At 41.7% G+C, this 22,299-nt stretch overlaps 1 protein-coding gene across 1 annotated transcript in view; it reads right to left on the minus strand.

The window, feature by feature from the left end:
* Nucleotides 1-698: 698 nt before the first annotated feature.
* kiaa0825 (KIAA0825 ortholog) overlaps nt 699-22,299 on the minus strand; it is a 112,605-nt gene continuing 91,004 nt past the window's right edge. The window contains exon 23 of the mRNA XM_079688407.1: nt 699-2,194. Coding sequence (XP_079544533.1) covers nt 2,011-2,194 — 184 coding nt within the window. The 3' untranslated portion in view covers nt 699-2,010. The remainder of the gene's footprint in view (nt 2,195-22,299) is intronic.

The following is a 22,299-nucleotide window of genomic DNA, read 5'->3' on the forward strand; positions in this document are numbered from 1 at the left end:
TGGAACATGGTCTTGGTGGAGCTCAGTGCTCTTTTGCTCTGTAATGTTTTTAGAATTGCTTAGCCAGTGTATTTGGAATCGACATTAAATATGAAGAAAAATGCACTATGACTTGTTTGTAACTTAAAATAATAAAGAATAAGCACCTGATTGATAAAGTGAAACCACGGTGCTGCAGCAGGAGGATTTTCCTCCTGTTATGCTACTGCTTTGGATCCCAGGATGCTGACACAGAGCTTGTTGTACTCAATGGATGAACATAGAAATAAAACCAACATGTGTCTTCTGTGATAGTTTGCTGTGCATAATGGACTAATATACTGTGGGTAATCAATTGAAATGGAAATCAGAGGAGTCCAAATGCTGCGGCTGTTTATCCTGCATGCATATGTCATGATGAGCTCTAAAATGTTTATGTAGCTTTGATAATCCCCAAATGAAAACTGTATAATAGAATATTCCGTTTATTCTTTGTGATGAATCATTCTTTGTAATGATTTGTTGTGAATTATACCGTCAGCTTTTCTGACAGCTGTCTTCTAAATCTCACCCAATGGAAATACAAAAGGATAACCTTACAGGTGCTTACTTAGGAGGGATGGCGAGGGATGAAAAGAAAGAGATCAAAGCATTTCTTTGACAGAAAACAGTTATCTTACAATAACAGTTTGGCGAGTTAAAAACTATTTTTACTGCAACACAAACAAGGTTTAATTGTTATATCAAATACAATACATGTACAACGACTCATCATGCTTTGCTGCCTTTTAGCCTTTGTTAAGATGCATAGGCAGAATTTGCTTGCTAACCATTTTGTTGTCTTTTGTATTCTCTAAGTGGTTTTCCGATTGCAATCTTGCTACATTTGCATTAATCTTATCTAGTTAAAGGAAGGAACAACTCTCTTTGGAGCAGGAATCCTTTTACAGCTCTCTCGAAGGAATTGCACAGGGTGTGCAGTAGCCTATGTGAGTTGAAATGATATTATTTTTAATGAAAAGAGTATCATTTGGGTGGTTTAATCCTCATCTGAACATCAGATATACCACGAGTATTTAAGAATGCTTACTACATAGTAATAAATTATCATACATTATTGACTGCACAGAGATCACACAGATTGATCGGTGACTGAAGTTTGTTCAATGGTATAAGTAAGAATATGGTTTTATTTTCATGTTTAATTCTAAAACATTCTCCAACTCATAAATTACAAAATATGGACAAATCTGGAAAAGTATACTAAGCCATCTTATAACACATAAAATAAATGTTTTCACAGTTTTCACAAAATACTGACTGATATTACATTGTGGGAAAGATTTTTGGGACACGCTGTAATCAAAACATACATCATCTTGCTTCCACACTTTAATATTTGATGTTTGCTTTTAGGAAGCAGGAGAAAGTATGCTGACACCAATGTCTTTACACTCACTGTCTCGCAAAAAAACTAAAAACTTCAACTACCAACAGTGATCACACAGTCCCATCTTGTCCCAGGCAAACAAATCCAGGCTCTCTATTTCCCAGAACTGATTTATGGAGGTGTGCTCCAAAAAGATGAAATGTCTGAAGCAGCACAGAAAAGCTCAGAGAGTATGTCTGAGACGTGTGCATAAAGAGGGAGCCAACGTCTGCCTCAGACTTTTGGTTGTTCCACAGTTTTTTGTCCGCTCTCTCACTCGTATTTTCCTGCACACACATATTCAAACTTGCTGCGTACAGTGCACACACACACACACACACACACACACACACACACACACACACACACACACACACACACACACACACACACACACACACACACACACACACACACACACACACACACACACACACACACACACACACACACACACACACACACACACACACACACACACACACACACACACACACACACACACACACACACACAGATTATACTACCTTGAGAGCTGCAACTTAGTATTACAAGAAAACATTTACAACGTGATAAAAAAAAAAATCCAACTGCATGCAGTGTTATTGGGCAGCACTTTTATCGGATTGTTGTGTTTCCCCCTGGGTCTGCTCTGCGAGTGTCTCATCAGCTCCGGGACAGTCCTGCGTCCCTGGGCTGCAGCAGCAAACAAAATAGGCTTTCTGAAGTTCCTCTACAATACATTTCTCTCCGTCTTCCAGCTCTGCATCCTTCTGCATCTCCCACCTGGAAAGCATAGAGAGACACAACGTAAGTTGTTTTAATTCCAAGTCTGTTAGACAAAATAATAACTCTCACACACACCACAGACAAACTCCCTATGCTTGATAAGCCACATTTAACTTCTTACATGGGAGTTTACCTAATCTTTTATGTGATAAAATAATCATAATCATTATCAGACTTTTGGACTCACACAAAGCAAACACACATACACATTGTTTTTATGGGTTTTAGACGACATTGAAACAGAACAAAATGGAACCAAAATAGTTTGGCTCTCCGTAATTCTCGGTGTTTTCCCCCTTTCCGTGAATTTGAAGGTAACTGAGGTTCAGTCCTGGTATAACAACTGTTGAACTTCATATCAACCCTGTCTGGGTGACACATTTTCAGCATGGAAGAAATTACTCCTCACATGTGGATGCTTCTCAATCGTGTTTAAACACTTTTTACAGTGTGTCTTTCCATAATCATTTATAATTCTTCGAGCTCCAGAGTGAATGAAGGGCTTCAATATGATAATCCATGGGTAGGCACGTTGCAATTGACTCTGAGTATTTCAATGGCGTCTCTTGACGAGCAACTGTGGTCAATCAAACCCATAGAGAGAGCTGGCTGAAGGCTGTCTTTGAGCTGCCGCATCACACCCTCTCCAAAGGAGAATTATATCTGTCCCACTGAAAATGATTGCATTTTCATTGCAATCTCCACGTCTCCTTTTATCCTGTCTTCCCTCCTCTCCCTCCCCTCAGATTCCTCACAGTATCTTCAAACATGTACCATATAGATATGCTGTGTGTGCGTTGTAAATCTGTGTAAGAAGAAAAAACACCAACTATATCAAAAATGTGTTTAATGCATACTAAGAAGGCGGCCTCGTAATGCAGAGAAGTCTGATGAAGTTTCAGCCTCTGCTACAGTGTGTATGTGGATAAATTAGACATCTTCTTCCTCTGCTTGCTAACCACTGTCAGTGCAGTAATTACCATCTGTAAGGGGAGGATCTGTTTTGGTAAATATGCTGCTTTGACAAAGAGGTTTCCTCTCATTTGACTCTGTTCTCCTTCAACAAACAACTTTGGTCACACATTTCTGGATTTCTTTTTTTTTTTACATCCATCACAGAGTGAGTAGAACAAAGGGAGAAGTAGTTAAGTCTGCCTCTTTGATGATGGCTGTCTCTGCGTAGAGGAATCATGTAGATGACTACAAGGGGCAGACAAATTGCCCCTATATTATTTTATCAGTGACATAAAATTAAAATCAGTTCTTCTAAATAACCATTATGGGATACAAACACTCAAACAAACAATACAATACAAATGTCACACAGTTTGCGAAACTCGAGCAGGAAGGGGGTGAGGGAGAGCAGACAGCTATAGGAACGGCCAATAAAGGAGGGAGTGAGAGAGGAAGGAAGACAGGAAGGTACGCTAAAGGTTTTTCAATGTTTAATTTTCAAATAGGATTAAGCAGAATGACATTTAGCTGAAGGTTACAGGCTCAGCATTGTCTTAGCTGATATTGATATGCAGGAGGCGCCCTGCTTGTCACCGGGACAAACACCGTTGATGAATGAGAAGCCTTTCCCCAGGAAGGTGTTAAGTGCAAATTTGAAATGAGAAAGAGGTAGAGAGGGAGAAAAAGCAGAGGGAGCACACACAGACAGAGATTGAATTACCACGATAGTTGCCATGTATATTGTCACTAGATAATGTTGCCAAAAGTGTGAATTGTTCCGTAAAGTATAGGTTACATATTCGTTGAGATTGGTTGATCTCGTGCTGAAAATGAGCCAACAAAATACACAAGGTGCTTTGCTGTGTGTATAACAATGCCTCTTAGAAATGCATAAGTAGGCTAAAGTTGACAATAACTTCCCTGTATCTTCATTTCTGCAAGTTTTCCTCAGAATTTACATCTTAATAAGGGGAGTCTTACCCTTTAATTCTTATGGGCTCTACTCATTTCTCATGCATTAATACTGGAGCTGCTGACTTGGCTCTTCCTCTGAATACAGAATAGGACACACATATTAAGACTCATATATTTACAGGATTGATGCCACGGGAGATTGTCTCAGAATGAGATGAAAAGGCTGGCTCAGATGTATTTCAACATGAACATCAATGTAAGCTGTCCTAATCACGGGACGATGCAGACACAAGGCAGCGAGCATCCATCCTGATTTTTCAGCCGATAATAAGTAGGGATGTTTGACAAATTAAGAGCATAAGCCCTGCTCAGAGATGATCTGGCAATCACCTACCTTACTAAATCTTACTCAACACACACCACAGATGAAACTTTAATGTTTGATTTCAGCAGCTTGCAGAGACGGAGCATAACAAAGACCAGGTGTAAACTCTGATGAAAAAAACATATCGACAGAGAGGAGCAAAAAGGAACAGAGACAAAATGAAAACAGGCAGAGGTACAAGTATAGACTGTGTGAAAGAAAGCAACAAAGTGCCTGGAAGATCATGAGAGACAGTGGCCAGTGGTTTCCTCTGCAGCTGTCAGTGGGCTGAGTGGTTTCTCTCAGAGTGTTGGGTGTTTGTGCTGCGCTGGGTGCCCTGCCTGCTCTGCCACTGGGACCGCTGTTTGTTTAAAAGGCTCGCCTGTCAAACAGAGAGCGCCACCGACAGCCAGACACTCGGCTAAATGACTCTGACAGCAGCCCTAATCAGAGGCTTCGCACATTGCCGCGGGGCCTGGAGGATCCATCATAACCCAAGCCTAAATATTTAAAGTGCTAAACTTTCCAAAGGTCAGGCCTTTCCAGGCAAGCCAGGGCGACATGTGTCACAGTAGTAGGAGGAGAGGGACTGAACAAGAGAGAGAGATTCAGAGAGAAAGAGAGGCTATGGTTAAATGTCCCCCATCATTTTCACCCTAGTGAGAACCACTTTCTGTTTTAGATCTGTAGTCAGGTAACTTTGAGTGAAAGAACATTATTTGACATGTCTACACATCTTCAAGCAACTCATTTGGGGTAAACACCTGGAAATATACAAAAACATGAATTAGTTTCTCTGTAAAGAATGAACTTTTCTCAGCAGTCCACATCACAGAATGGGTTCATAACTGACAAGAGAATCGCGCACTAACCAAGACACTCACATTCACCCTCTGAAAAAAGAGACGTGCATCAATGTATCAAGACTTGCGATTTATGAAACAACTACATTCTAGACAGCTCAGAGTGAGCAGTCCTCCCCAGAGAAAGCATGCAATAGATAAACCTTTTCAGCCTGACCACAACAACTTTTCAAAATTCAAGCAGCTCCTTCTTTCTGATTTCAGGTGATGTGTAAAAAAAGGGGAAAGGGGGATTGGTGGAAGGATATATAATTTAGCAGAAGTCCATACTATCTTATTTCACGCTTACAACACATGGCCTTGTGTGTTACAAAGAGGCAGAATGTAAGGGAATACGTCATTACAGGAGAGAGCACAAAGACATAGTCAGGAGCCATTTTGGGGCTAAATTCATCAGAAAGCAAAGTCACAATTTGCGAGACAACCTGTCCAAATATTTTATCTCAATCTACATGGTTCCTTGAAATCACCTCTGACATTCAAGTGAAAAAAAATCAGAGGTAGACAACGGCTATACAAAAACTAAAAGCAAAATGAAAAGCCACTTAGGGAAACACAAAAAAGGGAAAAATTGAGAATAGATATTGTACATTAGAATATAGTCCAGTTGGGGCAACTGACAAGTCAACAATACAGGGCAGGAGGGTCATCTTTTAGACTCGATTCCCATTGAGAAGCCAAACTTCCAATTCAATTTGGATATGTGCCTGTGCTAGGCCATGAGCCAGAGGGAGATTGTAACTGACAGCCATTGGACAGCCGGCTGGATTTGAATATTGACGAGACAGAGACTTGACAGAGGGGATTATGCTCTACCTTCTGACTTACTAGCGGCAACACTGATCCATTCTATTGTCAGATCAATTCAGTGTCAGGTCTACAGTATGTCCGTGTGGTGCGGTGATGCCACTCAGTATTAGACCCTACCTGAGATCCATCTCAATCCAAACTGATGTCCTCTCAAAAGCTACAAGGCACACACTTAATCAGCAGGAGACACAAACACGGGATATCAAAGCAAATCTTTTTTCAAGTAAACATGAATCGGTAGATTTACTCTGCAGCTGCTGCTTTCAATATAGACCAATGCAAATGACTATATCAACAATGCAGTAATACAATACTTGGTAGGATGACAAAATTGAAATTGCAGCTACTCACCAACTCAGAACGAATCCTTTAGAGATGCGTATTATTTGTATTACTTTCTAACTTTGTGATAACACTTTGACTTATACAAAGGCATGCACACACACAATCTTACACACACATCTGCATCGTTGCATATTATGTTCACTGCGTCTTTTTAAAACATACATTATCACATTTGAGTGATTCACCACTATTGTAAATGTCAGTAAGCCATTATCTAAATTCTTCAATATGTGGTTTTATGCGTCGATGCTTAGGTTTGTGTGTGCGTATAAATGTGTGGGTTAAATCCAGTCTCATCCATGTCCAAAAAGCCTTGTCTCCCACCCAGCACGCAGCCCGTCGAGAGCAGGCGAGTCATAGAAGGCCTGATCAAAGGGCCCCGGACAGATCTGTGAAGGCCCTTTGAAAGGACATCCACAGTTACACAAGTTGACACGCTTGTACGTGCTTTGGCTTAGACACACACCCAGGCTCAGGGGCATGCATGCTCACACACACACAGACATACTCACAAGTGCTTGCGCCGAGCCACACACAAACACACAACTTCAAACACACTGTGGTTTAAACTCCAAATCCAAGAAATGATAAGTCCAGCACATCACAGGACACAAAGGGCCTTTTCCTTAAATAGAATACACACACACACACACACACACACACACACACACACACACACACACACACACACACACACACACACACACACACACACACACACACACACACACACACACACACACACACACACACACACACACACACACACACACACACACACACACACACACACACACACACACACACACACACACACACACACACACACACACACACACACATTAATCCTGAGGAATCCAAACCCAGAGAGAGACAGAGGGAAATAGAAAGTGTTATACATCTGTAGTGAAAATAACATTCTAAAAGGATGGTGTACTTAACTGTATGTCTCAGTTACCTGTTGATTTATCACTAATGTAAGTAAATTCGATTTTGGTTGTGTACTCATTGTTAGTCAGCTGTTTTTATTTAGAATGTTTTAGTTATTTGTCGGCTTATTTCACCATTGACACCTGCATTTCAGAAAGTAATTTTAAGCATCTGCAGTGCTCAATGAAGGCTAATGCTAACATGCTGATATTAGTTAACAGTCAGTTCAGCTAAGGTGGCCAAGTAAAATCTCGATAGCCATACACATTTCATATGAGAGCGGAGCCTGTACAACCACATTTTAAGCAGTGCCTGAATTCACTGACTGAAATGACTCTGCATTCACATCATGTGACCACATATTTCAAATCCTCACTAGTCTCTCCAGTCATCCAGGGGGAAAGTTTGTGTAAATTTGCAGTGGCTTAATTACTGAATAATTTAGACCATGCTCCGAATTAATGTAGACATTTCCATATTAATGTGTTTGCCCACCGATTCCACATTTATTTGTACTACGGACAGGAGGGTAGCAATTATCACAGCATATCATAGCAGTTGTCCTGGTATTTCAGACATCGTTAGGCTGCTTGTCCACCGTAGTGTGACTGTGAGTACTAGTCTATTGGACACAGTTTGGTACATTCCTCAAATAGGCTCGCTGTGCTTCTGTGGGTAAGATCTATCAAATATTGCTCCAGGGAGAAAGAGGTGAGGGGCCTTGTTTGTGTTTGACAAGGTGAGGTCCAATTTAGGATCCATACTGTTTGAGTATGTATTATTACATGCAGACAACAGCAAATAACCAAACACCTGCCAAATCCACACAGCCAATGTGTGCTGGTCAGTGCAGCAGAGTAGCTGACTGATCCACATAGACACTGAGCTCCCCACATGTCCCAGGAGGTTGACAGCTCTCTGCTCCTCTTATCTCCCTTCCTCACCTCCCTTTCTCCCCCCCTCACCTCACCTTTCTTTTCTTACTCTTCAGTTTCCAGAGTGTTTGGCTCTTGTTAGGAGCTTAGCTGAGCAGGCTGGCACCTTTCACTGAAACAGCACCCAAGAGGAGGTTGTGACATGGAGAAATGTGAGCATGTGTTCGAGCCTATGTGTGTGTGTGTGTGTGTGTGTGTGTGTGTGTGTGTGTGTGTGTGTGTGTGTGTGTGTGTATGTGTGTGTGTGTGTGTGTGTGTGTGTGTGTGTGTGACCTCCCTCACCTGAGCTACTGTGAATCATTACAGCAAGGCCCTTCATTAAGGGAGCCAACCACCTATGCACCAGTCAGCCGTGTCCTGTGTATGTCAGACAGCTGTTTGACACCGCCTCTCAAACTCACAACACATGTGGCACAACAATTATTTCTAAGAAGAAGCGACTTGAAATAAATCTTGTCCATCTGACCAGCATCTATGTCTTTCATTAATGCGTTTCTGATGTTACACTCTGATCTTTTGACAGGACTAAAATGATACTTTTTTTTAAAACAGATGCTTATCTGAGCATGACAGCCTACCATTATATACCCCATATTCCTCATGACCCCCCTCAGCCCCCTTCCATCCCCTCCCTCCTGTAAGCTACTGCAGTAACGAGGGGATGCTAAGTTAGTAGGGCAGTCAGTAAGTCAGCCTGGAAGACAGGTAGGTAGGCGTACCTGTTAGTGGCTCCAGTGTGCCTGCAGGTTTCTGGGATCAAAAATCTCAGCAGAGGCAATCTGACTTCCCCCATGAGCCAAAGAGAGAGAAAGTAAGTAGCACGAAGGACATAAAACTAGCGGAGAATGAGCAGACTGTTACTTTGGGGAAAATGGCGCACATACGCATATAAATGTGCACATACAAAAGCTTAATATGGAGAAAGACAAAGCCTCAAACCAACCCGAAATGTTATGGACTGTGTTTTCTGCACAACATGCCACCTCCTGTTATTTATAGATTGCCTTAATCCAAGCAGTTTCTCTGATTGCTCCTCGATTTCTTCTAATGCTTCCAGTCTTTCAAGGCACATCAGTTCATCAAGTTTCCCCTGATGATCTCATTGCTATTTGTTTCTGAATAAACACGTTTTTCTGATACCTGGAAGCTTTTTTCCAGCCTTGGTCCACCAGTTTCCTTCAAAGAACCACCTTCTCTTCAGTAATCAGCCTTACTTTGCAGACAATCACCACACGAAACCTAACTGTCTCCAGCATGTGAGTCATTGCTTCTTTTATCAGCATTTCTCCGCAATCCTTTTCAAACCGTTTACTGACCAGTCCAACTTAATCCGCCGCCAGAAGATTTGCAACCTCCTCAACTTATTCCTTTACAGAACAATCATGGAAGCCTCCCATCGCCCACAGTGTCTTGTGTTTGGTTCTACTTCTCTAAACTTTGTCACCAGATGCATAAAATATCACCCATGAATTAATGAACAAAGCTGATTCAGATAAACAGTCAGTAGCTTTAGATTGTGCCCTCTTCACACACACATGCACAAACACTGAGAACAAGCATTCACTCATGCAATCTCCCCACTGAACAGCATACAGAGCGGGAAAAAAAAGATGTTCGTTGTGATTTCACCTCAATGTGCTACCAGGAAATAGCCTATTACTTATTCAGTATGTTCTCTTTGTCATTTGTGCATAATATAAACTGTGAAATCTACTAAGGAGCTGAGGGTTGAGAGACTGTGACTTTCTTAGACAAAGGCCTCGCTCTTAGACATTGATCTGGCAAAACTTCTATTCAAACCACGCTATACATCATTTCCATAGCCACTATGAATAAATTGCATATTTCAGCATGTTCTACTTTTTTATGGATGCTGTTGTGGCTTAGTTGAGCAAGTTGCTAGTACGGTTGATTTAATGGTGAGAGATCGGGCTGAAGAACAAGCAGATATGTTGGAATAAAATTGACGACACTGCAACCTTCTCACAAATCAAAAGACCACATTGAGGGTAATGTCACAAGTTAAGTCTAAAGACAAGACCAAATTCACAGCTATGAAACAACATGCATTTAAAGTTTCCATAATTGTTATTAAGTCTGTGGACTCCGTATAACTTTTCATACGGTTCAGTATCCACACTGCAGCGCACCAAATCAAGAGTCGCTGTTTCAAAGCTATACCTGACCAATCACAGATATTTATTTCATGCATGCTATAATGTAACTCCAAACAAAAGCATTAGAAGGTGTTGTCACATTCCTCTCCTGAAGGGGGAAATGCTTGGGACAAAAAAAAACTGCATCCTGTACCCAAATAATCTAAATCATCTAATAAAACTTTTATTTCAACAAAAAACAATTCCTGTCGATAGTTGTACAGTGTGGGTAAATGATTGAACCAACCGACTGGAACCAACCAACACTAGTTGGTGTGGAAATCCTCACCGAGGGCCATCCTGTAAATACAGCAGCCATTCATAATGACATTATTAGCTATGGGCTCCCGTAGTTTTGCGGGGCCTGCAATGAACTGATTAGTCCATGCAGACATTGATCTCACCTTCCTTTATATGTGTGTGTGTGTGTGTGTGTGTGTGTGTGTGTGTGTGTGTGTATTATTGTTTATCAGATCAGTGCCTTGTTCTCTTACCAGTTCAAACAGTTCATTTTCTACCATGCTAATGGAGGTTTTAGGGGGTTAAGGAGATAAATAAATCCTTGCTGTCACCTCATTTAAAATCAAATGGCACTTAATTATAGCTGTATGTGTTTTCAAACACTTTGCATAATTTATTGTTCTGCTCCATCCTAATCTCTAGATCCTTATCGCATGTGCTCTATTTTACCCCCTCTGTCCTAATAATAAAATTATAATGCTTCCTCTCTCAGTTTTTTCTTCTTCTTGCTGCCAACAGCAGTGTGAAAGAGATAAGGAAGGCGATGAAAAGATGTTTTTGAGTTGTGCCTCACCTTGTAGGGATTTGATGCTGTAAAGGTCTATTGTCAACTCGGGAGAGCAAACATGCACACACTCACACACTTACACACAGCCCTCTGGCAGTGTAGCATTTTTCACAGAAAGAAAATACAAACATTGTCAAATTCTATGAAAAGAGCGAGGTAACATCATCATTCATGATTTGGTTCCAGGCACTGATATCACAAAAGACAACTAATGCAAGCTTAACAAACCGAGTAGACTTCTTTTTTTTTTTTAGACCTTTATCCATGCAAGTTTTCCCTGCTTTGCATTTGCACTGTACAGAGCCACACTTGCATTTCTTTCTTGCACTAATGTGCTCGAACAAGCTAAGCACATTATTGACATTAATGTACTAGCGCGCTGTATAGCGAGTCATAAAAGGAGGTGAGGGGCACTAACACACTACTTTACTGGCTGAGGCTGCCATCATCAACACTAAATGTCAGATGACATCAATCATTTGGTCTCTTTTGAGAGAAAATTGTTAAAAAGTTGACATTTGTTCCCCGGTGACCTTGCCCACATGTCAATAAGAATTTGCCATGAGATTGAATCAGTGGGGAGTAAAGAAAGTAGGACAGAGGCAGGATCATCACAAAGGCCTTAATTAAAATCCAGGCAAAATAACATTACACTGACAAAGATGGATTTCATTTTGAAAATAAATCGGATTTATGTTATTCCCCAAATACAGTAAATGTCGAGGAATTAGAGTCACAAATAGAGTGGCATCAATATACTGACACAAACAATGTAGTGACAATACATGGAACAGGCAGGCGTTATATCCATTGCAAAAGTGAGAATGCACTTTATATATAAAGTTTGTTATATGTAGTATTCATCTTACTATACATGAATTATCTCTCTCACTTTGCATTCGGGGAGCATGTTGTACTGTAGCTGCAGCTGCTGTAGGGGGTGGTACAGTAATTGTCCGTACATTGGATCAGAAGACAGATTTAATCCTTATAATCAGTGTATTTTGATTCACGAGTGTTTATATCATTCAACTGTAATACAACATAAAAAGAGCTAGTTTAAATGAGCAAACAAAGGCATCATCTGAAACTGTATCATTTTCACCAACAACTGATTGAGAAAGCAAGCAAAAGCACCAACTGCTGATTCCAAAGCAGCATCAGAAAAACACAAAGCAGAACAAATAGGGCTAATCCATTTCCAAAGTGTCTTAGTTTAGTCACCTTGAGCAAACAGATGCCTTTCGTACAAGCTGTGAAGCGTCCTTAGGGGATGGCACACACATATCAGGATTATACCTTTATCAATGAGCCAGCGTGAATCGTGAACGGATTGTGTGTGTTTACTTATGAACGTGTGGATGGGGTTTTTTGTTTAACAGACTCAGAAGCTCATGCCATGTTGCGTTACCATAACTAGGTAATGGATGGAAGGAGCATGCAGTTGTGCATCCTCTCTGTGGGCCTTCCATCCTGGGCCAGTCGATGGAGCAGACAGGCTGGGCTTAGTTTATCACATAGATCCCATGGCTGGACAGCACAGCAGACAGATACAAGTCAATAAGAAGGTGCTGCTTTTGAATATTCACTATAGTGTTCAGTGGTCAGCTGCATATTAATTGGCCACAAAATAGTAAACTTCTGTTCGATGCAGATGTTGTGAAGATTCTTAGAAAGGTGTTGGAATTAGGTGAACGTTGGAGTTGTATTGTCCTGATTAAGTGACTTTACAAGTGGGTAACTTATAAAAACAAAGTCAAGGTCAGTCAGGTAAATCTGGGTTCTGAAAAAAAAAACGAATCGCAAATAAACTAGTATTGTCTAGAATAAACTTCAGACGGACACTAAACTATATAATTACAATAAAGTAGATTGCTTAGCCTCAGAAAACCATCAATCATATACAGTACAGCCATTCCAAACATATTCCCTTTAGAGAAGCATAAAGATATTGCTATCGAGCTTTCAAAATGTCAGGGCAATGGGAACCCAGGCATGGCGCAATTACATAATGATTATTGCAAAAAAGTTTCTCCCCCTCACTCTGTGTGGCTGTAATATGCAGTGGATGGCCATGGGGGTTCATTAGTGAGAACAGGCTGCTGTTGAAAAGCTCCAGTTTCACCTCTGATCCCGGTTAATGTGATTTGGACCTGAGATTGGTAGTGGAGAGATTAGATGCTAGCTCACCTCAGGGTGGGAACCAGAGAAGGAGACATACATCAATGTTGTTTGCTTTCAAACTCAAATGTCTTCTCACTTCTAATTTGCTCTGAAGCATCTGCAAAAAAAGTGTCGAGAAAGTATTTGTAGTCTAAATTATTTTCCAGTGGCGGATGAGCTAATCCACTCTGCAGCATTTTGGAGTGCATGATTTGCTCTTTCATAACAAATCAATTGGTTTGTTGTGAGTAGGACTGAAGAACCCCGGATCAGCTTCGGATGACAACTGCGTTCTCCTCTCATTACCTCGTGGCTAACCCCCATGGCAAGCACTACAAGTCACTGTGTCAGGCCGCTCCTTCTTTCATTTCCTTTTCATTAAGCCTTGGCGCTCTGTCACTTCTTAGCTTCCATGCTTACACCCCCTGCACCTTTGTCCCTTTACACCATGGGCCCCTCCACCTCCTCTTTTATGTCTCTACCTCTTTACTTTCCCTCCTTCCTCTCTCCCCTTCTCATTAGGTCATAGTTGTGGTGATTTGTCAGAGTGGCTGCGTTGATTAATAGGCCGACGGAGCCCCTATATTTGGGGGCTGTCAGCAGGGCTCCAGAGGGCCAGGGCCGCCCTGCTGAGCTCCCTCACCACCCAGGTGGCCCCATTTAGGCTAAATGAGCTGTGAAGGGTCCCGGCTATGCCCGCCTGCCTCACACTAAGACGTTACGCTCAAACACACACACAGGCATAGACACAAAAAGGCACAAACACATGCGGGCACATACACAGACACACACATCTGAGGTGCACGCACACACGCAGGCACACTCACGTACTCAACACCCTGGCTCTCACTGCCATGCACCCCTGCGTTCCCACATGATTTGTCACACTCCATCAATAGACAATAAGTTACTGCCACTCTGGCCTGTCAATGGGCCCTGTCTTCAGCAGACCCCTCTATGGTGTCTCCTAGCCTGGGAGGGTAGGGGGGGGGGGGGGGGGGTAGGCTGGGAGAGGAAGAGTGGAACAGGGAGAAAGTGGTGAGCGTGAAGTAGTGTATTAGGAGGTGGGAAGGGAATAAAAAGAGAGTAAAAGAGAATAAATGCAGGATAAAAAATAAATACAGCTGGATGGACATACATTTAGAGAGGATATATTAGACAAATTGCTTTGCTATGCACCCCCCATCCTTATGGAGGGATAAATGAGCTCGTCCTGATGCACAGCCAAGTAGCTGCAGGTTCAAGGAAATGGGAGTACGGGCCTGTACAGTATGTGTGTATGCATGTGTCTAGCGTAACATGGTTCAGATGCTCCAAGCCAATAGCCTGGCCTTGGAGTTAGAGGCGGGTTGTGTGCATGAATGCGTGTGGATGTGAACGTCCCTCTTTGCAAGACAATTTTTTTGTTCCCCCCAAACTAGGAGGGGGAGACCTTGGTGAATGAGATCATTCTGGCACATTTGCACGTACACACACACTCCCATAAACGTGCCAGTACGAGCACACACGCCTCCTCAATGATTCAATCCGATGATGGGTATTGGAGGGGAAACTGGAATCTGTGAAGGTCAGAAAAGTCTGAACAGTAACATCCACCACTGCAGGCTACTACTGCCACTGTCTCTACTCCTACACTGTCATTACTGCTGACCGGCTAGCTCTCATTATCAACTTACTTCATCAAATACACTTCATTATCTGCTTGTCCTTAACAGACAGATGGGATGGACCCTCCAGCAAATGACAGAGTAACTGGTATAAAGTGATTCCTTATAAAATCTATTCAATGAACGGGTCATAACACATATAGTCCTCTGATATTAGTTTATCTGTGATTTACACTTGATTGGACATCTGGATGAAGAAAAATAAGTGCTATGTATCTTCAGAAAATACAGTTTAATTGTACCAATAGCTATGCATTACAATTACATGAAGCGATTATAGTCATTATGAAGTCTTTATTTCTGAGACTGTTGAACATATGAAAGGCGGATGGATACACTGGCTGAATAGACAGCTGTTACTGAAGATGTAAGTAACAGACAGTCCTATCACGCTGGCAATATGGACGACCATGAAATTAAGACTCAACGTATAGTAATTATAATGACAATGAGCTTTGTTCGACGTGTCAAGTATCAATCTAACACTTGCCAGGCAGCTTTCATATCATAGCTAATAGGCAGTTGGCGGGCCGGGCAGTTGCCAACCGTTGAACCAAACTATTCATAAGCTGGCCCTTGTCATTGTGCTTAGCAGTTGACGTAACAGTAATACACACATCAGCTACATGTGCTCTCATGCAAATGAGTGCATTAGAGCAGACCTCAGAGAGCGGAGCGTGGCCCATAAATCCAGCCGGGGTGAAAGATGTAGCCTTTACCATGCGTGTCCAACCCCATCTATTTAACCTAATTACACACACCATACCAGGTAATAAAAGTCTCCATGCCATCAATTCTGACATCTCATCCAGAGCACTGCTGAGAATTGTATATTAGGATCTATAAATCATCAGGATAGTGATCTTCTCTAGGTGTAAAGTGTGTGAGAAGGTGTGCCTGCAAGTCAGTATTACTCCTTCACAATTATGACATGTCTGTCCTGCAAGTGCACACTTCGGAGTGTCTTTTTACCTATATCCGTTTGTAATGTATTGGATAACACAACACATGGTGCAGTAGCAAATCAGCATCAGGATGCAGTTGGTTCCAGAGAAGGAGATGAACCAGTGGAGTTAAACCATCCCTATTGTTTTTATTGGCCCTAATCCAAGGAGAAAAGACCAAACAACTAATTTATACTTTAAAACTATTCAGACAGCAGTTAAAAATGTGTGCGATCCTGGTTTTGGGTGGCTGTTTTTTTCAACCCAGGTGTTCCCTGTCGATTGCTCACAGGCCTACCTGTCACGCCTTAGGCCGGGCGTAACGTGGCTACAGGTACTTTCACTGTCCAACGTCACGCCTTGCGATTGGTTAAAGGAAATAGCACAGAGTTGCGTAATGGCCAAAGCCAATGTTTTAGTCATAGGCGGCTGGAGATAAATAGATATGGTCACAGTAGCTTCACTTGCACTCTCTTGCCTTTGTCTGCGGCGCACCTGAGCAACACCTGACCGTGACCCCCACTCCCCCCATAGATGTGGATCCATCAAAACGAGGATGTAGTGGTGAACTGAAGCAAGGCAGAAAGGGGTGGTTGAAAGACAAATAGCATGGTGGTGACGAATCCCATTGTTGGAAGATTACGCTCTGAACCATTTCAACTGTTCACCTCTGTGGATAATTGGTAGAATGAGAATCATTCATGTTAGAGTGGCGGCATTGCATTTAACATGATTGAGTATACTGGCAAACGAATGAGTAAAGGGAGATGTTTTTGTAAAAGAAGCATCATTCAAATATATATAAATATTTAGGAGATCACTACAACTACTGTACTACTGTGTGAAACTGCAGAGTAGTTATATTCCAAAATGTAGTTACAATACACTGTTTTTGTTGTAAACAACTATATTAAAGAACACAATCTTCTGTCTCTGTCGCTATCCTTTGATGGCATATCACAGTCTGAACAATCTAGCTCGCTGAGAACAGAAAAAGATAAATAAAGAAAAGGATCGCCACACCTGGATTTCCACTCCAGGATGTCATCCATGGAATTTGGCAGAAAAGCTAATCCATCAAACTCTGTCAAAAGAACAGTGTGGGTGTGTGTATTTTCTATTAAAAAGGATTACTCCATTACCAAAACAGACCTGGTTGCCAAAGCCAGCTCAGAATATACGGTTTGGTAAATTGATTTATGACTGATTTATCTCACGTAAGCCTAGAACCGTGTTGGTGTTTGGATAAGTGCGGGCATTGTGTAACAAATAATAACTGTTTCATATAGCTGGTGAAAAGATGGGGACATCGCAACAGCTGATGTCAGGACATCAGGCAGTTGTCAATATGGAAAATGCTCCAGTAAATGGTTGGGATTGATAGAGGACTTAGGTGGAAGGAGTGACGTCTGTCTTACTGCACTTTATGCTTATTTTGAAAAGGCTAAAACCTAAGATATTCACACACAAACACATCCGCACAAATACAAAGACTAAAAACAGAAACACTTGCAACATATACAGTATTATTCATGATTATACACACTACACACAATGGCGGTTAAAAGGCGATTCGCTGTTGGTTTATGAAGATTATGCTCTTCTTCATTGTCACGTTTGGAGCATTGTGCCGTGACTCTCCACAGAGCACCCAGCATCAAAGCTACTCCAGTGCAATTGTTGTCTCAGTCACCCATTATAAACAACGCATTTTTGGAGAAAAGGCTGTAATTGTGCAAAAGTGTGGCACAAATGGCTTTCTAACATTACTGTATGCCTTTCTTCAATGCAACCCATACACAACCCTGAAAGCTCTCACCAATTGAAGTTCGGCTTTCATCCAGCATAAAAGCTATGTTTGCGATTGAGCTTTAGAGCTATACCTTTTCTCGCCTTTAGCCCCATCCTCTCCGCCTTGTTTCATATGAGTGCACAACCACAATGGCTCAAGTAATGGGTCCAAAATGCCTTTTCCCTGAACAAAATCACTGTTTCTGTGGGTCATGTAGAGGTAACTTTGAGACCTGAACAACTTAAACGGACTACTGCTATTACTAATTCCTTTCTCTCTCCATCTCTATTCTAATAGTAAAACCATTCTGCAGTACCAAACACGCCCCATCATTCGGCCTGGCTCAATGCAACAAACACACATAAGAGAAAGAGTAGGGGAAGAAGAGAGAAACACACAGAGAAAAACACCGGGGGGGAGATGCAGAGAACACAGGTCAACCACTGAGCTTTTTCCTTGTTCGAAAATGTCAAACATCAAAGAGATGCTTCTCTCCCTCGGTGGGGGCGTTCTGGTGGGCCGTGGATGTTTTCCTGCTGCAGAATGAATCGGGGTCCAAAGCCAAACCAAGAGAGGTCTGGAATATTCTGGTGGCTGGATGGTTATGGCCTAACAGCTTATATGAATCAAAGCTTCATGCTTTTAGTGCCCAGCGGCTGGCCTTGTTTGCTTCATTACACTTATAGTAGGATGTATGGTGGGAGAAAAGTGCCTGAGTGCTACATTGGCTCAAAAGTTTTGAGAAGGAAGTTGTTGTCTTAACTTAGAAAATGTTACATTTGGCATTCACCTGATAAAAATACTCTCAAATAGGCTGAAATGATTAACGATTCTGAATTTATCTGATTGTTTTTAATAGTTGTAAATGGACCCAAGACACCCTCTGTTAAGCAAAACTCTCAGCATTTCATCTACTGCTGATATAATATGCTTTGACAAGCATCCTCTAACACATATGTAAGCATGTTGTGAGTGCGAGCACATGTGTGTGTACGTTTGTGCGTGTTTGAAGCGTGTGCAGGCTGCAGACAGTGGCCACTGGGAAATCAAGGAGCACTTTGTCATGCATCCTTAAATGTGTGACACTGCGTCTCATGAGACAGCGCCTGATTGGTCTACGAGGCATCGAAGAATGACGGGTGAGTGATGGCCTCGGGGGGATATAGGGTGTGTGTGAGTTGAGTGTTGTGTTTGTGCCTTGGCTGGGGTTAGAGACACAGGACAGCACGGTGACATGTTCGGGTGGCTCCCTGTCAAAAGCAGCTGGCAACGTGTCGTAATGCTGCCATCAGGGAGTCATACGCCACTCTGGTCTCAATTTTCAGATTCACATCATTTTCACCCATATGTGAACTTTATTTAAATAAAGACACAAAAATGGACTCTTATATACAGTGATTTGTTTTACCAAAGATATCATGATAAACACGTGCCACATGTCAACAAGTGTATATAGCAGAAATTGTTATTTGAAATAGTACAGATCATTTCACATTTAGCTGTCACTTTTAGGATAACTGAGAAGTAATGGGAATTACTGTAAGTCAAAAACTCTGACTGTCAGCATTAGACACAAAGGCAAACTCAATGATTGCAAAGGTTGAATCAGCAACAAGGCAAAAAAAAGAAAGTAAAGTTATGCTGTTATATTGTTCCGTGATCAGATATGATCATGATGTATTTAGCCTTTCTATTGAAGTGCACTTCTCACTGTAAATCACATGTACCTCATTTCCAAAAAACGCTTTTGGACAACTTGCAGATAACAGGGGTAACAGACAACGTATCAATAAGAAAGGGATCAATCAAGTTCAAAAAAAGGGAAAGGAGTTATTTCAGTCCATTAGATGTAAATCAAATGTATCTAAATTACTAAGACATTTATGACTATTTCGCTTCCTTTTAAATGAGTGTCTTCTTGTTAAAGTGTTGTAAGACACAAAGAGGTGAACAGACAGATTGCAATGTTCTCTTGGGGTAAAATATAGTCGAGCCACAAAATGGATACAGGATTAATTCCTCCCACCAATATTTGCCGACATGGTTTGTGGTTTGCGTGTATGCATAATATGTCAGATACCCTGACCCTATTACAATTACAGTATGTTGGATTAAGCACACAGTCCATTTTTAATGCAGGAAAAAAAAAAGAAGCAGCAGCGTCACCCTTTACTGTATTAATCATTTCTGACTGTTGTTAAGAAGAGCTGAAATTCAAAACCAACAGGGGGGCAGACATAATTACCAAGCATGTCCCTCATATTTACTATCGCTTAATAAGCTACTAACATAGAGCAGACAATGGCCCGTCATCTTCATTTTGCATGTATGTGTTGTGGTATTTTCCTCATTAGATAGGGATAGGGAAGGAGTGAGAGAGAGTGTTTAACTTTGTCAACCTGGTCTCTGGTTCTGATCGATGTCACCAGCTCTTACCAAGCGAAAGGGGGAGAAAGAGGGAAAGAGAGAGACAGGGAGACGGAGTGAGCGAGGAGGAAGATTTACGCTGGCACCGCATTTTTGTTCCAATTAATAGATTGCCAGTGTGTTGTGTATTTTGCATGACAAAGGAGGGTAATATTAAACTGCCATTTGTAATGAAAATGCACTTTGCAAATTAAAAAGTGCAGAAACCCAATTTTTCCTACCTCTTTAGGAAATAAACAGTCCTTAACCAATTAAAGCGCATTGTAATAATTCTGTGATTTATTGCAGGTTGTTTAACTTTCAAAACTCGGCTAACCTATATTAAGGTCACAATCCATCATGTCGTGCATGGAGTGCTATGGAGTAATGGCTGTTGTATTAGCTGCTTTTGATGATAGTATGAAAGAAGTATTAGCACTTGTCAACAAAACTGCTTACAACATAACATTAGCATGCATGAGCTGCGTCGCCTATTCATTATCTTGGCAGCTACACACACGCCGTTACTGCCTTATAAAACATTTTGCCAGGCCGAGAGCACACACTCACTGTTTGGTTTTGTGATAGAGTGGCAACATGCAAACCATGGGGCGCGCTCTGGTTGCAATGCAAACAGGCGCAGGAGAGATGAAACAGTGTCTGTGACACACGAGGGAGGAAGGGAGGCAAAGCAAAGGGTGAATGAGGGATGGGAGGGATAAAGGAGATCACTCTCCATCTTTGCCTTGATCACTTTCCTTTAGCTTTGGTTTTATGTGTTATAAACCCACCAGAAATGTCCACTAGCTGACAGAGGAAGAAAAAAGAGGATGGATGAGTGCACGGTGAGGGAAGTTCAATGTTACGAAAAGCTACCTGCTTTTAGAGTTCAGCTGAGGCAGAATGATGACTGCTCGAAAAAGGTAGCGCTAAGGGCAGATAGATCTTCAGTGAAAGTAACTGATTTGAACGACAGAAAGACGGACATGATGAGAGTGGGACGAGGGGGTCGAAATACAGTGAGAGAAAGAAGGAGAACCAGATGTCAAAACACACAGAAAGAGTTACAGCTGAAGGGCACGGCAGGGTACCAGCCAGAGAGGGAAAGATGCAGAGATGCAGGGCGGTGTGACACGGTGACATTTGCCTCCACAAATGGGCTCTCTGGCTTTCGCCGCGCAGTCTGGTGCGATGCCCCCCGACTGTGAGCCAAGAATGCACTTAGCTCAACAAGAGCAAATGAATGGCCCTGTTTTGACTTCTACCATTACACTCCTTCTCCTTGATAGCTGGTGCTGGGCAGAGTGAGTCTTTGTTGGAACACAGGGATCCCTGCGTGTTTAAACACCCCGGCACCATGGTCTAATTAGTGTGTTAAATCAGCAGTTGGAAAATATGTGGATTCAGTACTCAGCTCTTTATTCTCCAGTTCTGCTTCATTCAACTTGCTATAATTGGTAGGCAGCTATTACCAAAAAAAGTAAGTGTCAACATACAGCGTGTTGTTACTATGTGTTCAAACAAAGCTTCTAAGCCAATTTCCACATTTTTGGACAACAAAGATGATTAAAATAGCAGTAAATCATATATATCAAACCACATTTTAGATGAAATATATGTACCATCCATTCTTATTCCTGAATGTTCTTATTGGATCCTCATAGAACCGTGTTGTTTACTTCCCACAGAGAGGAGTCCACTCACCATGAGCCATGCAAACACCTGACAAGCCCACAAACATCAACAACAGGCTGTTTAGCAGCCAAAGCCACAACGCCGGCTATTGAATAGAGCTAATTGCATCGCTAAGGATTCACATATCCTTGGGCAGCACTGCTTAACATCAGGCTTCTATTATTTATTTCGTTTTTCCTGGAAGTCCATTTTAGAAACAAGTGCTCATCCCTTTGAGAAAAAGGAAAAAAGTGAAATCTTCTTCCCTTGTTAGAGACAAGAGTGCTCATTCATTAGCAGCGTTGCCATCAGTTGTTTGTTTTTTTTCAATTCAATGTCAAATTTGTATTACTCTTTCGCCTTTTTTTTTTCTGTT

This window comes from Notothenia rossii (genome assembly GCF_949606895.1).
Source record: "Notothenia rossii genome assembly, chromosome: 6".
Taxonomy (NCBI): Eukaryota; Metazoa; Chordata; class Actinopteri; order Perciformes; family Nototheniidae; genus Notothenia; species Notothenia rossii.